The 15,139-nt window shown below is 38.4% G+C and overlaps 1 protein-coding gene across 1 annotated transcript in view; it reads right to left on the reverse strand.

The window, feature by feature from the left end:
* The window catches only part of PPARA (peroxisome proliferator activated receptor alpha), a 48,336-nt gene extending 41,810 nt beyond the window's left edge, over positions 1–6,526 (reverse strand). Inside the window, 4 exon segments of the mRNA XM_039540622.1 lie at positions 296–456; positions 6,329–6,420; positions 6,422–6,499; positions 6,501–6,526. Of these exon segments, the coding sequence (XP_039396556.1) occupies positions 296–456; positions 6,329–6,420; positions 6,422–6,499; positions 6,501–6,526 (357 nt within the window).
* Positions 6,527–15,139: the final 8,613 nt, after the last annotated feature.

The raw sequence follows: 15,139 nt of genomic DNA on the forward strand, positions 1-15,139 counted from the left end.
AACTTTTTTTATACCTTTTAAAATTATTTTAATCTCTAATGATAAGTTCTTTTCACAAAAGCACTAGTTATAATCATCATCAACTGCCTTTCTTGAAGAAGTTTAGTATCATATTATGGTACTAGACAAAAATACTTCTTGAGAAGGTCACAAGTGACTTTATTATTTAAATTATGTTTTCTTTTACAGCTAGACTGATTTTAATTAGCTATTTACAAAGCAACTATGTTTTTTCTTCATATAATCCTGTAAATAAAGCAATATGGTTTAGGCTATTAAAAAAAATCAACTGTACCTTACAACCTTCACAAGCATGTACTCCATAATGGAAGCCAGAGGCTTTGTCCCCACAAATTCTACATTCAATGTTTAATACTCCACCAGGTGATTCATCTATGCTACCTGGAATTGTGGCAAAATTAATGGATGAAGGACTTGATGCTGGTGAAAGGGTGTCTAGAAGAAAAAGGAACACTTCATAAATTCTGTACTACCAAAATCAGTACCAGTTCTGTGCTAAATTTCATCCACATAGGAAAGAGTTTATTTTAAAAGCCTGAAATAAAAAAATTACATGCACTATTAATTTAACAGTAACAAATCTGTTTGAAAACTAGCTCATGCTTCTATTAATAGTGCAGCAAACAAATACAGGGTCTGTACTAGAATTAATAGAAGCTAATGTCGGTGATATACACAGTGCACCCACAAAAGGATACGAGAGCTAAGACCCAGAACCAAAGAAGTTGTAGTGGTATTTCAACAACAGTAAGTATCCACAGAAAATCTAGAATAATTTAGACTGTGATCCGAAAGTATCTAACTAAAGCTTTGAAATCACTTGTTAAATGAATGCAAACATGAAATTGTCAAAGGAACTTACTCATTATAATTCTCTGCAATTATCTATTTTTCATATGTTTTACTGGTTATAAAATAACATAAGTTGGAAATGGAAGAGTGGCATTGGCTGAACAGACTGATCCATGTTGCTGAGGCAAAGCCTACGGACCAGATCCTCAAAGTAGTACCATAATGCCCAGGCAGCCAATGGACCACCCTTTCTCTATGGTTATAATAGCACAGATGGACATTACATCTTCTGCCCAGGATACCTCCAGACATGTGCTTTAGATTAGCCTACTCAAGTCAGAGTCAGACCTGCTGTTATGGAAAGACAGCAAACACACCTTCCTGGTTAAAGCCCCCAAGTCACCAGAACATTTAAGCACAAGCTTATCTTTAAGCATGTGTTTAAAGTCCCATTTTAGTTCATTGGGACTACTTGTGAACTGGGGCCTAAGATAGGAGATATTGAGCTTCTAGTGCAATTCTGAAGAGTTTGCCCTTTACCAGAGGAGTGAAAACTGGCCATATGATTAAACTGCAGTGAGGTTAAAGAGAAGCTTCAAAAGGAAGACAAACTAGGGACTACAATGTAGATGATCTGGCAATCAAAACCTTCGTTGAATGACTATGCTGCCTCACCTCTCTAAACGTGAGGAAAACAATGCTCAATAACTCCGAAATAGTGAAATAACCAAGCAGAAACTGTCCAATGCTCATCTGTAAAGTTTAAACATCTTGCAAAATTAAAATGCTTCACTTTGAGCCACCTCCAACAAAACCATAAGAACAGAAAAGTTGCCATACTGGGTCAGACCATGGTCTATCTTGCACAGAACCCTGTCTCCAACAGTGGCCCGAACCAGGGCTTCAAGGAGAGCATACAGAACAGGGCAATTATGGAGTGATTCTGGTAGTCAGAGGTTTAGGGTTGCATTCCTGACTATCTTGGCTAATAGCCATTGATGGACCAATACTCTATAAAACTTAACTTGTTCTTGTTTTAACCCAGTTATACTGCTGGCTATCACAACATTCTATGCAATGAGTTCCACAGGTTAGTTATGTGTTGTATGAAAGAGTACTACTTTTTGTTTCTATTAAATCTGTTGCCTATTAATTTCATCAGGGGACCCCTGGTTGTTGCACTGGGTGAAGGGATATAACATTTGTCCATTCACTTTTTCCACATCATTCATGATTTTATATACCTCTATCATATCTTCACTTTGTTGTCTTCTTTTTAGTCTCTCCTCATATGGAAACTGTTTCATAACGTTGATTATCTGTGTTGTCTTTCTCTGAACTTTTTCCAGTTGCACAATATCCTTTTTGAAATGGGACGACCAGAACTGGACACAGTATTCAAGGTGTGGGCATAGCATGGATTTATACAGGCTCATTATGATATTTTTTCATCTGATTTTCCATCCCTTTTCTAATAGTTCATAACATACTGTTAGCCTTTTTGTCCACTGCTATGCATTGAGCAGAAGTTTTCAGAGAACTATCCACAATGACTCTGAGATCTCTTTCTTAGGCAGTAACAGCTAATTTAGACCCCATCATTGTGTATGTATAGTTGGGATTCATTACTTTGCACTTTCCACCATTTAATTTCATCTGCCATTTTGTTGCCCAGTGACCTAGTTTTATGAGATCCTAGGAGATAGAGTTTCCCCTTTCACAAACTCAGCCCTAAGGGATGTCTCCACCCAAACCATATGCTTCTCTGCATCAATCCTCTGCATCAGTGATACTCAATAGGCAGCTGGTGGGCCAAATGTTGCCCACCAAGGCTTCCTGCGTGGCCCATCAGCTCACCTTTAAAAAATGTTTATCATTAAATTCACAAACAGAGATGTGCTGCCTATCATTTGCCTACGACTTCTTTAATAAGTAACTTACTTACCCCAGCAAAAATTAAACACTGCTTACTGGATCTTAAGTTCTTGCGATAGCATCAGCTATGATTGAGCTGGGTTCCCTTCCATTTTTTCATTAGTGATGGAAATAGAGTAAAAAATGAGTGAGAGTAGGAGTAAATGTTGCAAAGTTGACAGTGAAAACCAAGCTTTTAACCCAAACTGGACAGTGGATTTTGTTTGTATTATCCCACCTCATTTAAATGCAAAACCTTTGGTGTTTAATATGCCAAACCACTGTATCCATCTGTAAAGTCACCAACGTGAGGTGCCACTTTGAATCAAAGCACAGTAATTTTAACACGTCCTATTTTCCTGGCAGTGACAAAATTGAAAATCTGAAGTCTTCGTATCACACTTCAAATGTCATTCTCACATCAGTTACAGTACAGGAAAAAGTAACAGCTGCTTCTCTTCAGATAATGGCGGTACTAGCTAAAGAGAAAAAGCCTTTCCTGGCTGCCGAGCTTGTGAAGGAGTGTACACTGGAAATGCTGGAGGAGCTTTTTGCCAGAGATAAAAACAAAGATGACATTGCGAACTGTGTGAAGCAAGCACCCCTGTTTGATTCCATAGCAGTATGAATATTGGAGGTAATTTACAAAAATTGTTTGTCATCACTGCTTTCTGATTTAAAAAACACCAAATACATGCCTGTTGCAAGTAATTTAAGTGACATAGCCCAGCTATTGCTGTTTGTTAGATTTTATGATGGTGAAATTTTCAAGGAAGAATTTTTATGCTTAGTACCATTAGAAACCAAACCACAGGCAAGATTATTTTTGAAAAGGTAAAAGGCTTTTTTGAAAAAAATGGTTTAGATCTGCAGAAAGTACACCTGCTTGTTACAGATGGAGGTCCCTCTATGACAGGGAAAAAGAAGGGATTTGCTTCACATTTGGCAGCGATGCACTCTTCATTAAAAACACTTTACTGAATCATTCGCCAGACTGTCCTGCGCGGTAAGTTGTCTGGGAACTTGAAAAAACAAACTATGGGTATTGTGATGAGATTAGTGAACTACATATGCTTAACTTCTAGCTTGCAACATTGTCTTTTTTTAAAAAGTCTTTTACAAGACGTTTCAGCTGAATACAGTGATCTGTTGCTGCACAATGACATTCGCTGGTTAAGTAGGAAGCACGGGTTAGAGGGGTTTTGTGCGCTTCAAAAAGAAATAACCACAAGACCAACAAGTGGAGAGTTTCTCGAATTTATGAATGATGTCCCCTCTATGTCACAGATAGCGTTTTTTGTGCAATATACTGGTCACTTGAATTGCCTCAACTTGCAGCTCCAAGGCCATGCAAACAGCATCAGAGATCTGAAAAAGTGTGTGCTTTCAGAAGAATCTTAAAACCTTTCAGACAAACTTAATAGGAAAGATGTTGCACTTTCCCACATTGTATGTTGTTGCTACAGATGAAACTTCAATGAAAACGATGCAAGAATCCCTAAACAATCTGATTGCAAATTTTTAAATGTGATTTGAGAATTTTAAAATTCCAAAGGATTTGCTTTTGTTTGTTCATGATCCATTAGTTGTCACTGTCTGTGGACCTAGCAAAGAACTGAAGCAAAGAGCATTCTTGATTAAACGGATGAAGGTACCTTTCAGTTAGAAATTGTAAAACTCCAGAGCTCAGATGTCTCAAAGGCAAAATTCAGAGAAGTGAGACTTTGTGATTTCTGGATTCAATATGCTGACCAGTTTCAGAATAGCCAGAATCTAGCCATCTATCTTTTAACAATGTTCAGATCAATGTACTTCTGTGAATCTGGGTTTTCTACCATGACTATAAAAAACCAACATCGCAAGCACCTGGCCGATAAGCATCTTCACCAGTGCATGCACCTTGCCCTGGCCTCCTACAAACCACTCTTCACAAAGTTTGCCTGCGATTGTCTATGTCACCTCTTCCATGTCACAAACTCAGATGTGTTATGTCTCCTGTTTTGGCCAGAAGGATCCTGTTTTTAATCAGCTTTCTGAACTATTTCTGCACAGAAGTTTGAGAGCTAAGGAGATATTCTAGGCTGCATCTTTATAATTTCTATTGTAAATGACACTTGCTCTAGGCTACATCTCTGATCAGAGTCTCCCAAGCCATCCCTGAGTGACACTGGGCAATGCTCTAACTATTTCTCCCTTGTCACACAGACAAGCCTGCAGCAACCACAGCTTCCGCCCTCCTGTCAGGGAACAGTAGGTGAGGTCAACCAAAGAGAAAGGAGAAGCCAGAACTAAACACTCAGGTATAGCAGCTCAGACAGAGCACTTCCCAGTTGATGGCAAGAAGCAACCAGATCTCCTTGATAGCAGAGGGCAAGAAGCAGTCAGCAACAGGAGCTAACAACCCAACCACAGCCTCATACGCATCCACTCCAGGCCTAGGGGAAACAAGACACAGCTTCCAGAGTTAGCTGGACACTGGTCTAGGGAAATACCCCAGTCAGCCAGGAGCATAAAAATCCCTCTGTTCCTAAAGCTCATTCCATGCTGTAGCCTTGTCAGTCTTATGTTCTGGTAATCGGGACATTTGCTCTCATTTATGTAAATCAGTCACATATATTTACTCAATAAGAAAGTTAGGACATTAATTAATTTGCATAAACATGCCACATTTATGCACCTTCAGCATTAAGATCTGTGATTTCAAACACTATTCTAAAGTAACTTTAATCTTCTTCTCCTTGTCCTCCAAAAGTGGTGGGGAAAAAAAATAAAATCTCCCATTGTCACTGTACTGGATAAGCAAAAATGGTACACAATAACCTTAATGGCAGCACTACAGTCCTCATTATGCTTTTTATATAACAAAAACCTCATGTAGTCAAAGATCTGAGGATTAATGGCTCTCTGCCTAAATAACACTCTCAGATGTGTTACTGATATCAACAGAGAAACCAACATTTAAATAAGGGCATTCTGGAGAGATGAAAAGTTACAGACAAACCTTTCACTGGAGTTCTAGCTTAACTTTTTAGCAGTCAGAATGACGAATCTACTTTTGGTACAGATTTTACTACACATGTCATGCATGTTATAAGAGTCACACAGATTGTCGTTCCTGGGACTGATTCAAAGACCGTGAAATCAGGGGAAATTTTGTTGAGGTATTATAAATATTATACAATATCTGCTAAGTTAGGGGGGAAATGCAGCTACTTTTGTAATAACAGCTGTTGTGACTATTTGGAAAGATACTGGTAAAAAATGGTGTACACTAAAGGTAGTCAGCAAAATTTCATTTTAAAGGGAGCATAAATTTATACAAAACAAGCCAACATACTTTTATCTCCACCTCATCAGTGAAACTAAAAAAATAATTTTAAATTTTTGTTTTAAAAATATCACTTTCTATGGAGTAACATTTGTCTCACAAATTTCAGGCTGGAGTTAATTTATTGACATTTTAAACAGCTGAAAGGTTTTTGTTTCCATTGTGATCTATACATCTGAAACAACTGTTGTAATTTAAAGGAAGGATTTGCTGAGCTCAATTAAATACATCTTATCTCAACTGATGAAGATTTACTGTATTCTAAACTCTTACCTGTAATGACTGATCCATCGGATCCTGGACCATTTCCCAAAGACTGGAGCTCTGTTACACTTAATGCTCCAGGGCTATCATCACCAAGAGACAGAGATGTCCTGTATGTTTTCCATGTCTTGTAGGAACTCTCTAAATAAGGGGCTTCCGAGATCATCCTCCTCTAAGGGGGAAAAACTGGTTTTCTGTGTCCACCATTTAATCCTCATATTAGACTGTTGAAAAAAATATACATATGTATAACACATTTAAATGCTCTACAAACAAACAATTACATACAGTGTACAAAATAAGGGACTCCATAATTTTTAGTAAAATATTTTGTACTAAAATGTTTTTTCAGAAGCATTGTGTTAAATGAAATACTGACATGATGGCAAAAATCCCCATAGATTGACCTCACAAGAGAAGATTATGGCTAAGTGTCTATGTTGCCTTCTCCCTCTCTTTTGCTGTTGAAAGCGGCAAATTATGTTTCTGTAGCAGAAAATAAGTATTTCAGCCTGAACTGTGCTAGGTAAATGACAAATGTCAATAAATAAATCTACAAATTATGAATAACCATACATCAAAATACTTTACTTAGGGAGTAGTTAGTCCACAGCTGTAGTTTGACAAGGATCAGAAGATGTGCATCAGGTGCTCTCTTCATCCCTCCCAAATTTGTTCAGTATATCCTGTGATACCGCAGAGATCACAATTTTACCCTATGGTACAAACCTCTGGGAAATAATGAGCCAAACTCATTCTGGGTGCAAACCTGCTGAAGTCAGTAAAGTTACATTGGAATAACCTCACCACGGATTTCATATTTTTAATTTTTTTTTTAGTTGAATCTGCCAGAAAAGGAAACAATGGCACATACTGTATAATGTTGCTACTCATGCCAAGAAGTACTGCTACTAAAAGAAGCTGGCCTTTGAGGCTGAAACTAAACTACACTTATAACTGCATTTTCTTCAACTAGTGTAAGAACACATACTAATTCAGTATGTCCATGCACTGAATATGGACTGCTGGTTACAGAAAAGCTTTGACTGTTACTTTTGTCACCATGAAGAGTTGACATTTACCAACATACTACGTTCTTTCCAATTTTTACCTCTTCTACGTTTATGAGAAAACTGTGGTATATGCTAGCAAATGAAGTTTTAAAAACATACACCCAACCCCAAAGTCAATTTATTATTTGACATTGTTAAAAGTTGTGAATATCTTGAATAACAAGCAATCTATGCTTGTTTCAATTTCCATTGAGTTTTGAGCATTTATCTTGGGAGAAATTTTTTTATTGTTTTCTTTTGCATGTAACTCAAACAAGGGCAGAGTTATGATTGACAGGCTGTACTGATTGCTGGGGATATATCTTTTACAATGCGAAGGACAATGAGCTTTAAAAGTCTGTAACAAATATCAAACACTCAGGGAGGACCAGCAACGTAGGCGTCTGGCCCATCAAAGTTGTTGCAGAGGTGTAATTGAGGGCAGATAGTGATTCAGTATGTGTAACATGAGTCTGTGAGAGACTAAACAAGTTGTTTGCAACAATACAGTATGTGCAAACAGTTTTTACTAGTGATCTTTGATAATTAAAGAGTTGTTATAGTACTGCAGTCTCGCAGATATTCATTATACTTTCCAGAAGTTCACTAGCATATAGAAAAAATTCTATAGCATCTTCAAGTGTGTGCTTATTATAGCAAATTACATTCTACGTTTACCTTACAACAGGAAACAGCAATTGAAAAGTATATATAAAAGTAATTTGTATGCTGTAGCTTGCAACCTTAACACAGGATTATCTGAGCAATTAATGTAATTTACAATTTTTGCACTGGCTTTCTGTCAAATTCCACATTAATATTAAAGTCCCCCAATTCTCAATGAGATCCCTGAATAACTGTGGTTCATCTTACTTATCCACACTCACGCATTCTGATCATAATGGATGACTAGGAATACAGATTCTAATCCTTAAAGTAAGGGAGTATGCGTCGAGTTGGAGTATGTGTTCATAAATTAGCATATTTGTTTTCCTCTAATTATGGTCTGTATGACTTTGGGCAAGTTACTAAGCTTTTCTCTGCTTCTGTCCCCCACCCGTGAAATGGAGAAAACAATGTCCAACTTTGTAAAGCATTTTCAGGTTCGCTGACAAGACATTATACATAAAGGCAAAGTATTTTTTAAATTTGGGATTTGCTTCCCTGATCAGCTTGCCAGGAAAGTTTGGCTACTACTGTAGGGTTCTCTTCTTTTCAAACCACATTGTAATGTATAGCACAGGGTTATTTAAAAAATGCAGGATCCTCCATAATCAGTGGCCTAACACAACATGTATGTATCTGGAGGAAAAGAACTAGTACGGACACTCAGTTTTCATTTGGTCCACATCACATCAGTTGGGTGTTTTACCTGAGTAAAAAGCTAGTTAAGGAATTCAGTATTTGGCCCAGAGACTTTACAATACAAGCTTTTACAGGAAGCACATTGTACAAACCAGGCCAGGGAAATGTTCTGTGTACTAGAAAACTGAAACGAAACTGCAGGTAGCAAATTGTAAGCAGCATGTCTCCAAATGGCTGGTGGTACAAAGAGGGGAACAGCATTCAAAATTTATTTATTTAGGCTGCATAAAAAAAAGACAATGATTGACTGCGGCTGAACTGCCAACTTGCAGATTGCCGCCCCAAGCACCTGCTTGAAATGCTGGTGCCTGGAGCCAGCCCTGAGCTAGGCATAACCCATTTAACACAAACAGTATTACAAATATAAATCAATCTGACAAAAAGAAAGGACAGATCTTGAAATAGTAGCAACTCATCTCTAAGTGCATCTGTCTTACAATGTATAACATTTAAGAACATCTATGCTACAGAATGGGACTGGGCAAAGAAGTGATGACAAACTAAAACAGATGTACTAGACCAGGCGTTGTGGTAGATGAATGATACTGAGACTAACAATAAGAATTATTCAAATCAATCATCATAAAACTATCAGTTGGATGCTACCACAGGCGATGGTCATGTTCCGACTAACGTTAGTCTGATTTGCTGCAGTTCCGCTCAATTTATTTCTATACACATTGTGATTTTAAAAAAGGTCAACTCAAGTGTCAGCTGCCCATTTTGATATGTTATATGATGGTGAGGACATTTTAATGTCCTTTAAATTTAACTGTATACAAACATTTTTAAAGTGGACACCAAATATAAATAAGTGATCAGTGATCTCTCGGAGTTTGAGGATTATTGTCTTCCATAAAAATGGTGGATACACAGGTGGCTAATCTGGGATCCACAATTCATGCAGACATTTCCCAATGGAAAGAGTGAAACTGGATTGTTGAGTTGAGTTGTGGCACATTCTTTCCTCCTTTCTCATTTTTCCATTTCCTGTTATCTCAAAATTCTAGGCTCCCTGCCACAAGGTCTTTTTCCATTTTAGTCAGCCAAGGGCTTGGGTCTCCCATGAGTTTATGTCAATATTGCACTTTTTTACGTTGGCTTTACGGGTGTCTTTTAAACACTTTTTTTTTGCTTCCCCTCATCCCATTGGCCATGGCTCAGTTATGAAAACATGACCTGCTTCAGGAGTTGATTTTCTCGCATTTGAAGACCATGACCAGCCCAATTGAGTTGTTGGTGGATGATCATCACTTTAATACTCGAGGCTTTGGCCTGGGACAGAACACTGATGTTGATGCATCGGTCATTCCACTTGACTCAGAAGATTTTTCAGAGGCACCATTGATGGTATTATTCAAGAATCTTGAAGTGTCTACTGTACTTGACCAGGTTACAGTACAAGAGAGAAGGGATAACATCAGCCTGATACATGTGAAGCTCTGTTTGATTCTTGATGTAACAATCTTTGAAGATTGTTTTCTCAAGCATCTGAAAGCTGCACTGGCGCACTGAAGGCAGTGTTAAATTTCATCATCAATGTCAGCGTTCTGTGACAGACAGCTGCTGAGGTAAAGGAAGTGCTCAACATTCTCCAGGGTCTCTTATTGATCTGAATTATGGGAGCAGGATCCTGGTGATTTGCAGCCTGTTGGTGGAGTACTTCATTTTTCTTGGTGTTAGGTAAGAGCCCAAGTTGGTGGAAGGCCACAGAGAAAGTGTCAACTATTTTTTGAAGGTGCCCTAAACATAGTCTGCCTTGCCTCCCCACGACTGGATAACCATGTCCAGAGGCATCACCTAACTGTGGTCGAAACTAAACAATGAAATTTGGAACCTGGAACGTTCAAAACCTGATGGACAACCTGAAAAGTAACCATCCAGAGCAAAGAACAGCAACTGTGGCCAGAGAACTCAGGAGACATGACATCGACACTGCTGCTCAGACTTGACATACAGGAGGACAGCTCAAGGAAAAAGGTGGTGGTTTCACTTTTTTCTGGAAGGGAGCAGTGACAATGAACGATGAATCTATGATGTTGGTTTTGCTATTAAAAACAAAATTATCAACCAACTCTCAGAATTACCTGTTAGCATCAATGAATGACTCAGGACCCTCTGTCTTAAACTTGCCAAATATCAGCATGCAACACTCATTAGTGCATATGATCCAACCCTTGATGCTGATGATGAAATCAAAAGATTTTATACCAACCTTGACCAAATTGTCCATGCCATCAAAGAGTACAAGTTCATACTCCTTGGCAATTTTAATGCAAGAACTGGACATGACTTGCAGCTTTGGAATGGCATGATCAGAAAGGAAGAAGTGGGCAAGACCAATTCCAACGGAATTCTTCTCCTGACCAAATGCGTGAAACACATATAAATAAGTATTACTCCCAGGAAAGGTGCCAGACTGATCAGGGCTTTGGAGCGGTGCTTTGGCTCCGCTCCAGGCAAAAACCTGCAGCTCCACTGCTCCAGAGCTGCTCCACGCTCCAGCTCCATGCTCCAGCTCCGTGCTCCACTCCAATGCCCTGAGACGGACAACACTATATCTGAGCTCTCAATATCAAGTCAGGCTGTCCCACATGAGTCAACCTCATTGAGGAGGGATGAGCGTACAGGGTGGCTCAGCTGTTCTATTAAGAGTGTCCAAATAATATCAATTGTGATTAATTGTAAATATTTATATAATATTAGAACCCTACTATAGAATATTAGAGATAATTAGGTTATAATTAGGATATTAGGTTATTTAATTAGGTTATTTTAAACATTGCCCTGAGGGGTAATGATTATTGAATAGATGGTCTCTGTTGATCTAATGTAATTTGAAGCGGTTATATAAAAGTGAAAATCTCTTTCCACACTCACCTTCTTTGAAAATCATATTGTTGTCAATAGTATAACAATATTCTGTGCTCCTGCAGGAGGATCTTATCTTTCCCTCAACATCCAGCTCACTTATGACACAATTGGTCATCAGTTTCCATAGAAGGATCTTTATTTCACTTACAAAACCCATTGAACTAATCTGGCCACATCACTGAGAAAAATAAAATTTGGTGCTCACCAGACTCAGAGGTGATATAAGAGATGTACAAGACACAGTAAGTTGTCATAAATCAATATGAGTATAGCTCACATGCCCAAGGGGGCATAGTTATAACAAGAAAAGCAAATAGCAGCAGCAACGTAAGTAAGGGTTGCAGAAACAGCACTATAGTTAGGACTGTGCCTAGAAACATTAAACCTAATGGTTTGAGCCTGGGAGGCCAGATACCAAATGATGGTGGCAAGGATGGTCAGCATCATTATCAACAGACATGGATTTTATGGCTAAACCAGCCATACATGTTCAGAACAGTACTTCCAAACTAAAGGAAACTCAGATGTGATGTAAATTTGAGGCCTTGGAAAGACAGTGCTTCTGCAACAGAAACCAAATGGGTTGCATTTATTTGGGGTTAACATCACTGTTATTTTCTGCCAATAGCTCTAACCTCTAGATTCCTTGCATAGCTTCTGTCCTTCCAATTTAGTATTATCTTGAATTTAATGTGCTGTTTACTACTTCTTCTAGGTCATTAGTAAATATGTTAAATAAAACTAGGTCCAACACTGGTCCCTGAGGGCTACACTAGGGACCTCGCCTTTTACTAGGTACATCATCAAGCATCATTACTTTAGTTAAGGAAATTCTTCCACAAAAGAAATACATAGGAAACAGAGGGTTACACTGCAATCCCCACTACCTGATCATGCAGTGAAAGGAGGGAGTAAGGAGCCTTTCCCCCTTGTGTGGCCCATGTATGGACAGCCCAGAGTAACAGCATCTATGCTCTGGGAACTACAGGGGATGTTCCGCACAGAAGTGACTCACAAGAAATGAGTTGGGGAATGGTAGGGAATAAACAGATTCTCTTTCCCCACTATCTGCCAGGCATAGAGCTGTCTCTGTATGAGAGGGAGGTCATATAGCAAAAGTACTCTTTCAGTGTAACTGGGAAGCCAAAGCTCAATGCTACACAACGCAAGGTGCACAGCTCTGTCTGGCTCCCAGGCCAGGGCTGTGGCATGCTTAGGCCACAGCAAATATTTTTGAAAGAATGAGGAAGAGGGTACAGAAATTTAAGTTTAATTACTTAAAATGAACAATATTTGTTCAATAGGAATGCAAAAATGAAGCTGAGATGTCAGCTTTAAAACATATCAATATATGTTGCAACAGCTACTTTAACACAGTGCCCAATAAAAATCCTGTCTGCAGTATTCTTTTTCACAGTCACATTAATATTTAAGTTTGCCAGTCCTTTTAGTAATCTAGTAAAAATAGTAATTAAACATTTAGTGGCTAACTGTTGAATTACAGGCCCTTCTGTACTTTCAAAATTACAGCAACTTAATTATTACAGCTCATCAAGCACAGCTGCTTAAGAAGTGATTAACAAATCACTCTACGTATACATACTGATCTCATTATAGAAAAAAATATTTAAAAGTATGTACACTTTTATTTTAGTTTAATCGTACAAGCATAGAAGGGCTCTACACTAAAACTTCTAGGAATTCCCTCAATAATACTTTTATTATCTAGGCTGTTTTGAATGTAACTAGTGTCTGTGTATGTATATGTATACATACGCTCATATGCAAGTTTCACTGAAAAAGACTGATCATTACTTAAATGTAATTTCACACTCAGCAAGTAATTTTTTTTATTACACCATGCTTTATTACAGATACAAATCAAAGTTTCTCATGAAATTATTGCTTGAAAAGAAAGAAAAATCTGATGTACACAACTGACATGAAAATACCTACCCCTCGTCTCTGCAGACGTCAGATTGCACAATATTTTTGTGAAGAAGTCACAAACATTGGGAAGCACTCTGATTTCTCCCACAAAGTCTGATTACAAAATGGGCAGCTATGATATCAGTATGCCATATCAGGCAAACCCTGACCCACACAAATGGTTTATTTTGCTCTCAGTTTAAGCCATACAATATGACAGACTTTTCCTTCTTGTCACAAAAAACTGGTAAGTTAAAAAAAGGTGCTAGAAAGTAGACAAATTAGAACATAATCGGACAGTGTAAAAAAAAATCCAGCATGCTGTGGTTTCAGAGGCACGTGTGTTTTTCTCGAACTCCATTCCAGCCTCCTGTTCTCAGTGTTACTTTCCTTCTTTGCTAAACTTTTAACACTTGTCACTGTCTGGATAATCCATGTTGGGAAGCACGTCTCTAAGAAGCATAATCTGTGGTAACAGTCTGGATTTACTGTATAAACAAACAGATCCTGTAAAGGACTTGCTTGCAACTAACAAGGGTAAAGTTGAAGCATTTGTTACTAGACTATAGGTAACAGACCTCCGGGTCACTTACTTTGTGGACATTGTTGCTGAACAGCGCATTTGGTGCCAAAGCCAGTAGGTATTCTAGACAACTGTAGACATTTATATGAATAATGGCAGCATCTACAGTTACAGAAGCCAGGCTCAAATTACAAGGTATATCTCAAACTACCTGCTTCAAGGCATAAGATAATCACCAGGTAAAGAGAAATTTCGCACAATTGCAAGCATCATGGAAAAGTTTATTATTTCACCTTAAGTACAGAGCACTGCCCCATCAGTGAAAGGATGGAGTTTTCTCTCCCCAATGTGGTAATTGCTGTAGTCTTCGAACAGTTCTCTTTACTTGGAATATTTGTACAGAAAATGACATTCATTGTATACATTGCAAACTTTCACAGAAGGAAGAGAATTCACTATGGATAAGGTGAAATAATTAAAAAAATAGTTCCCCTTCTATGGCTGCCAGTTACAATGTTAAAAAAAGAAACAGTTTCCTAATATTTTTTGTTTTCACTTATATTGCTGATTTTTTTTTTAACAATAAGATGAATAACTTAACCCAGCATTTAGGCAGGTCATAACAATATTGACTACAGATCACATGCAACTCAATTACACTCCCTTTTCCTCCACCTGCCCCCTTTCCCACCCCCCAACACACTATCAGCATTTTTAGAATCCTCAGTGAAGCTTGACCAGTTACATTAGCTAGATGCAGGAGATCCTTTACTTGAGGGGATGCAGGTAATTCCTTGCTTATGGGTGAAGGGGACAAAGATAGCCCCCAGCCGCTAGCTGGGAAGGGATGGGGGGGGCACCTTCTCTATGTGATATCTTGGGAGGGTAGGGGGGAAGAGAAGGCTGGTGTGATCCACCCTGTGCCCTTGAGAGGCTGTCTGCTCCTGGGATTCCAGAAGAGCGTGTGACGCTATTGCTGTGATAGTGGCAATGCTGGCCTGATTTTAGACTCGAATATTCATGTTCAGTTTCAATTTTGGCATGCATGCTGAAAAAAAATGACAGAAAAGGCATAGG

This window comes from Mauremys reevesii, linkage group 1, assembly GCF_016161935.1.
Source record: "Mauremys reevesii isolate NIE-2019 linkage group 1, ASM1616193v1, whole genome shotgun sequence".
NCBI lineage: Eukaryota > Metazoa > Chordata > Testudines > Geoemydidae > Mauremys > Mauremys reevesii.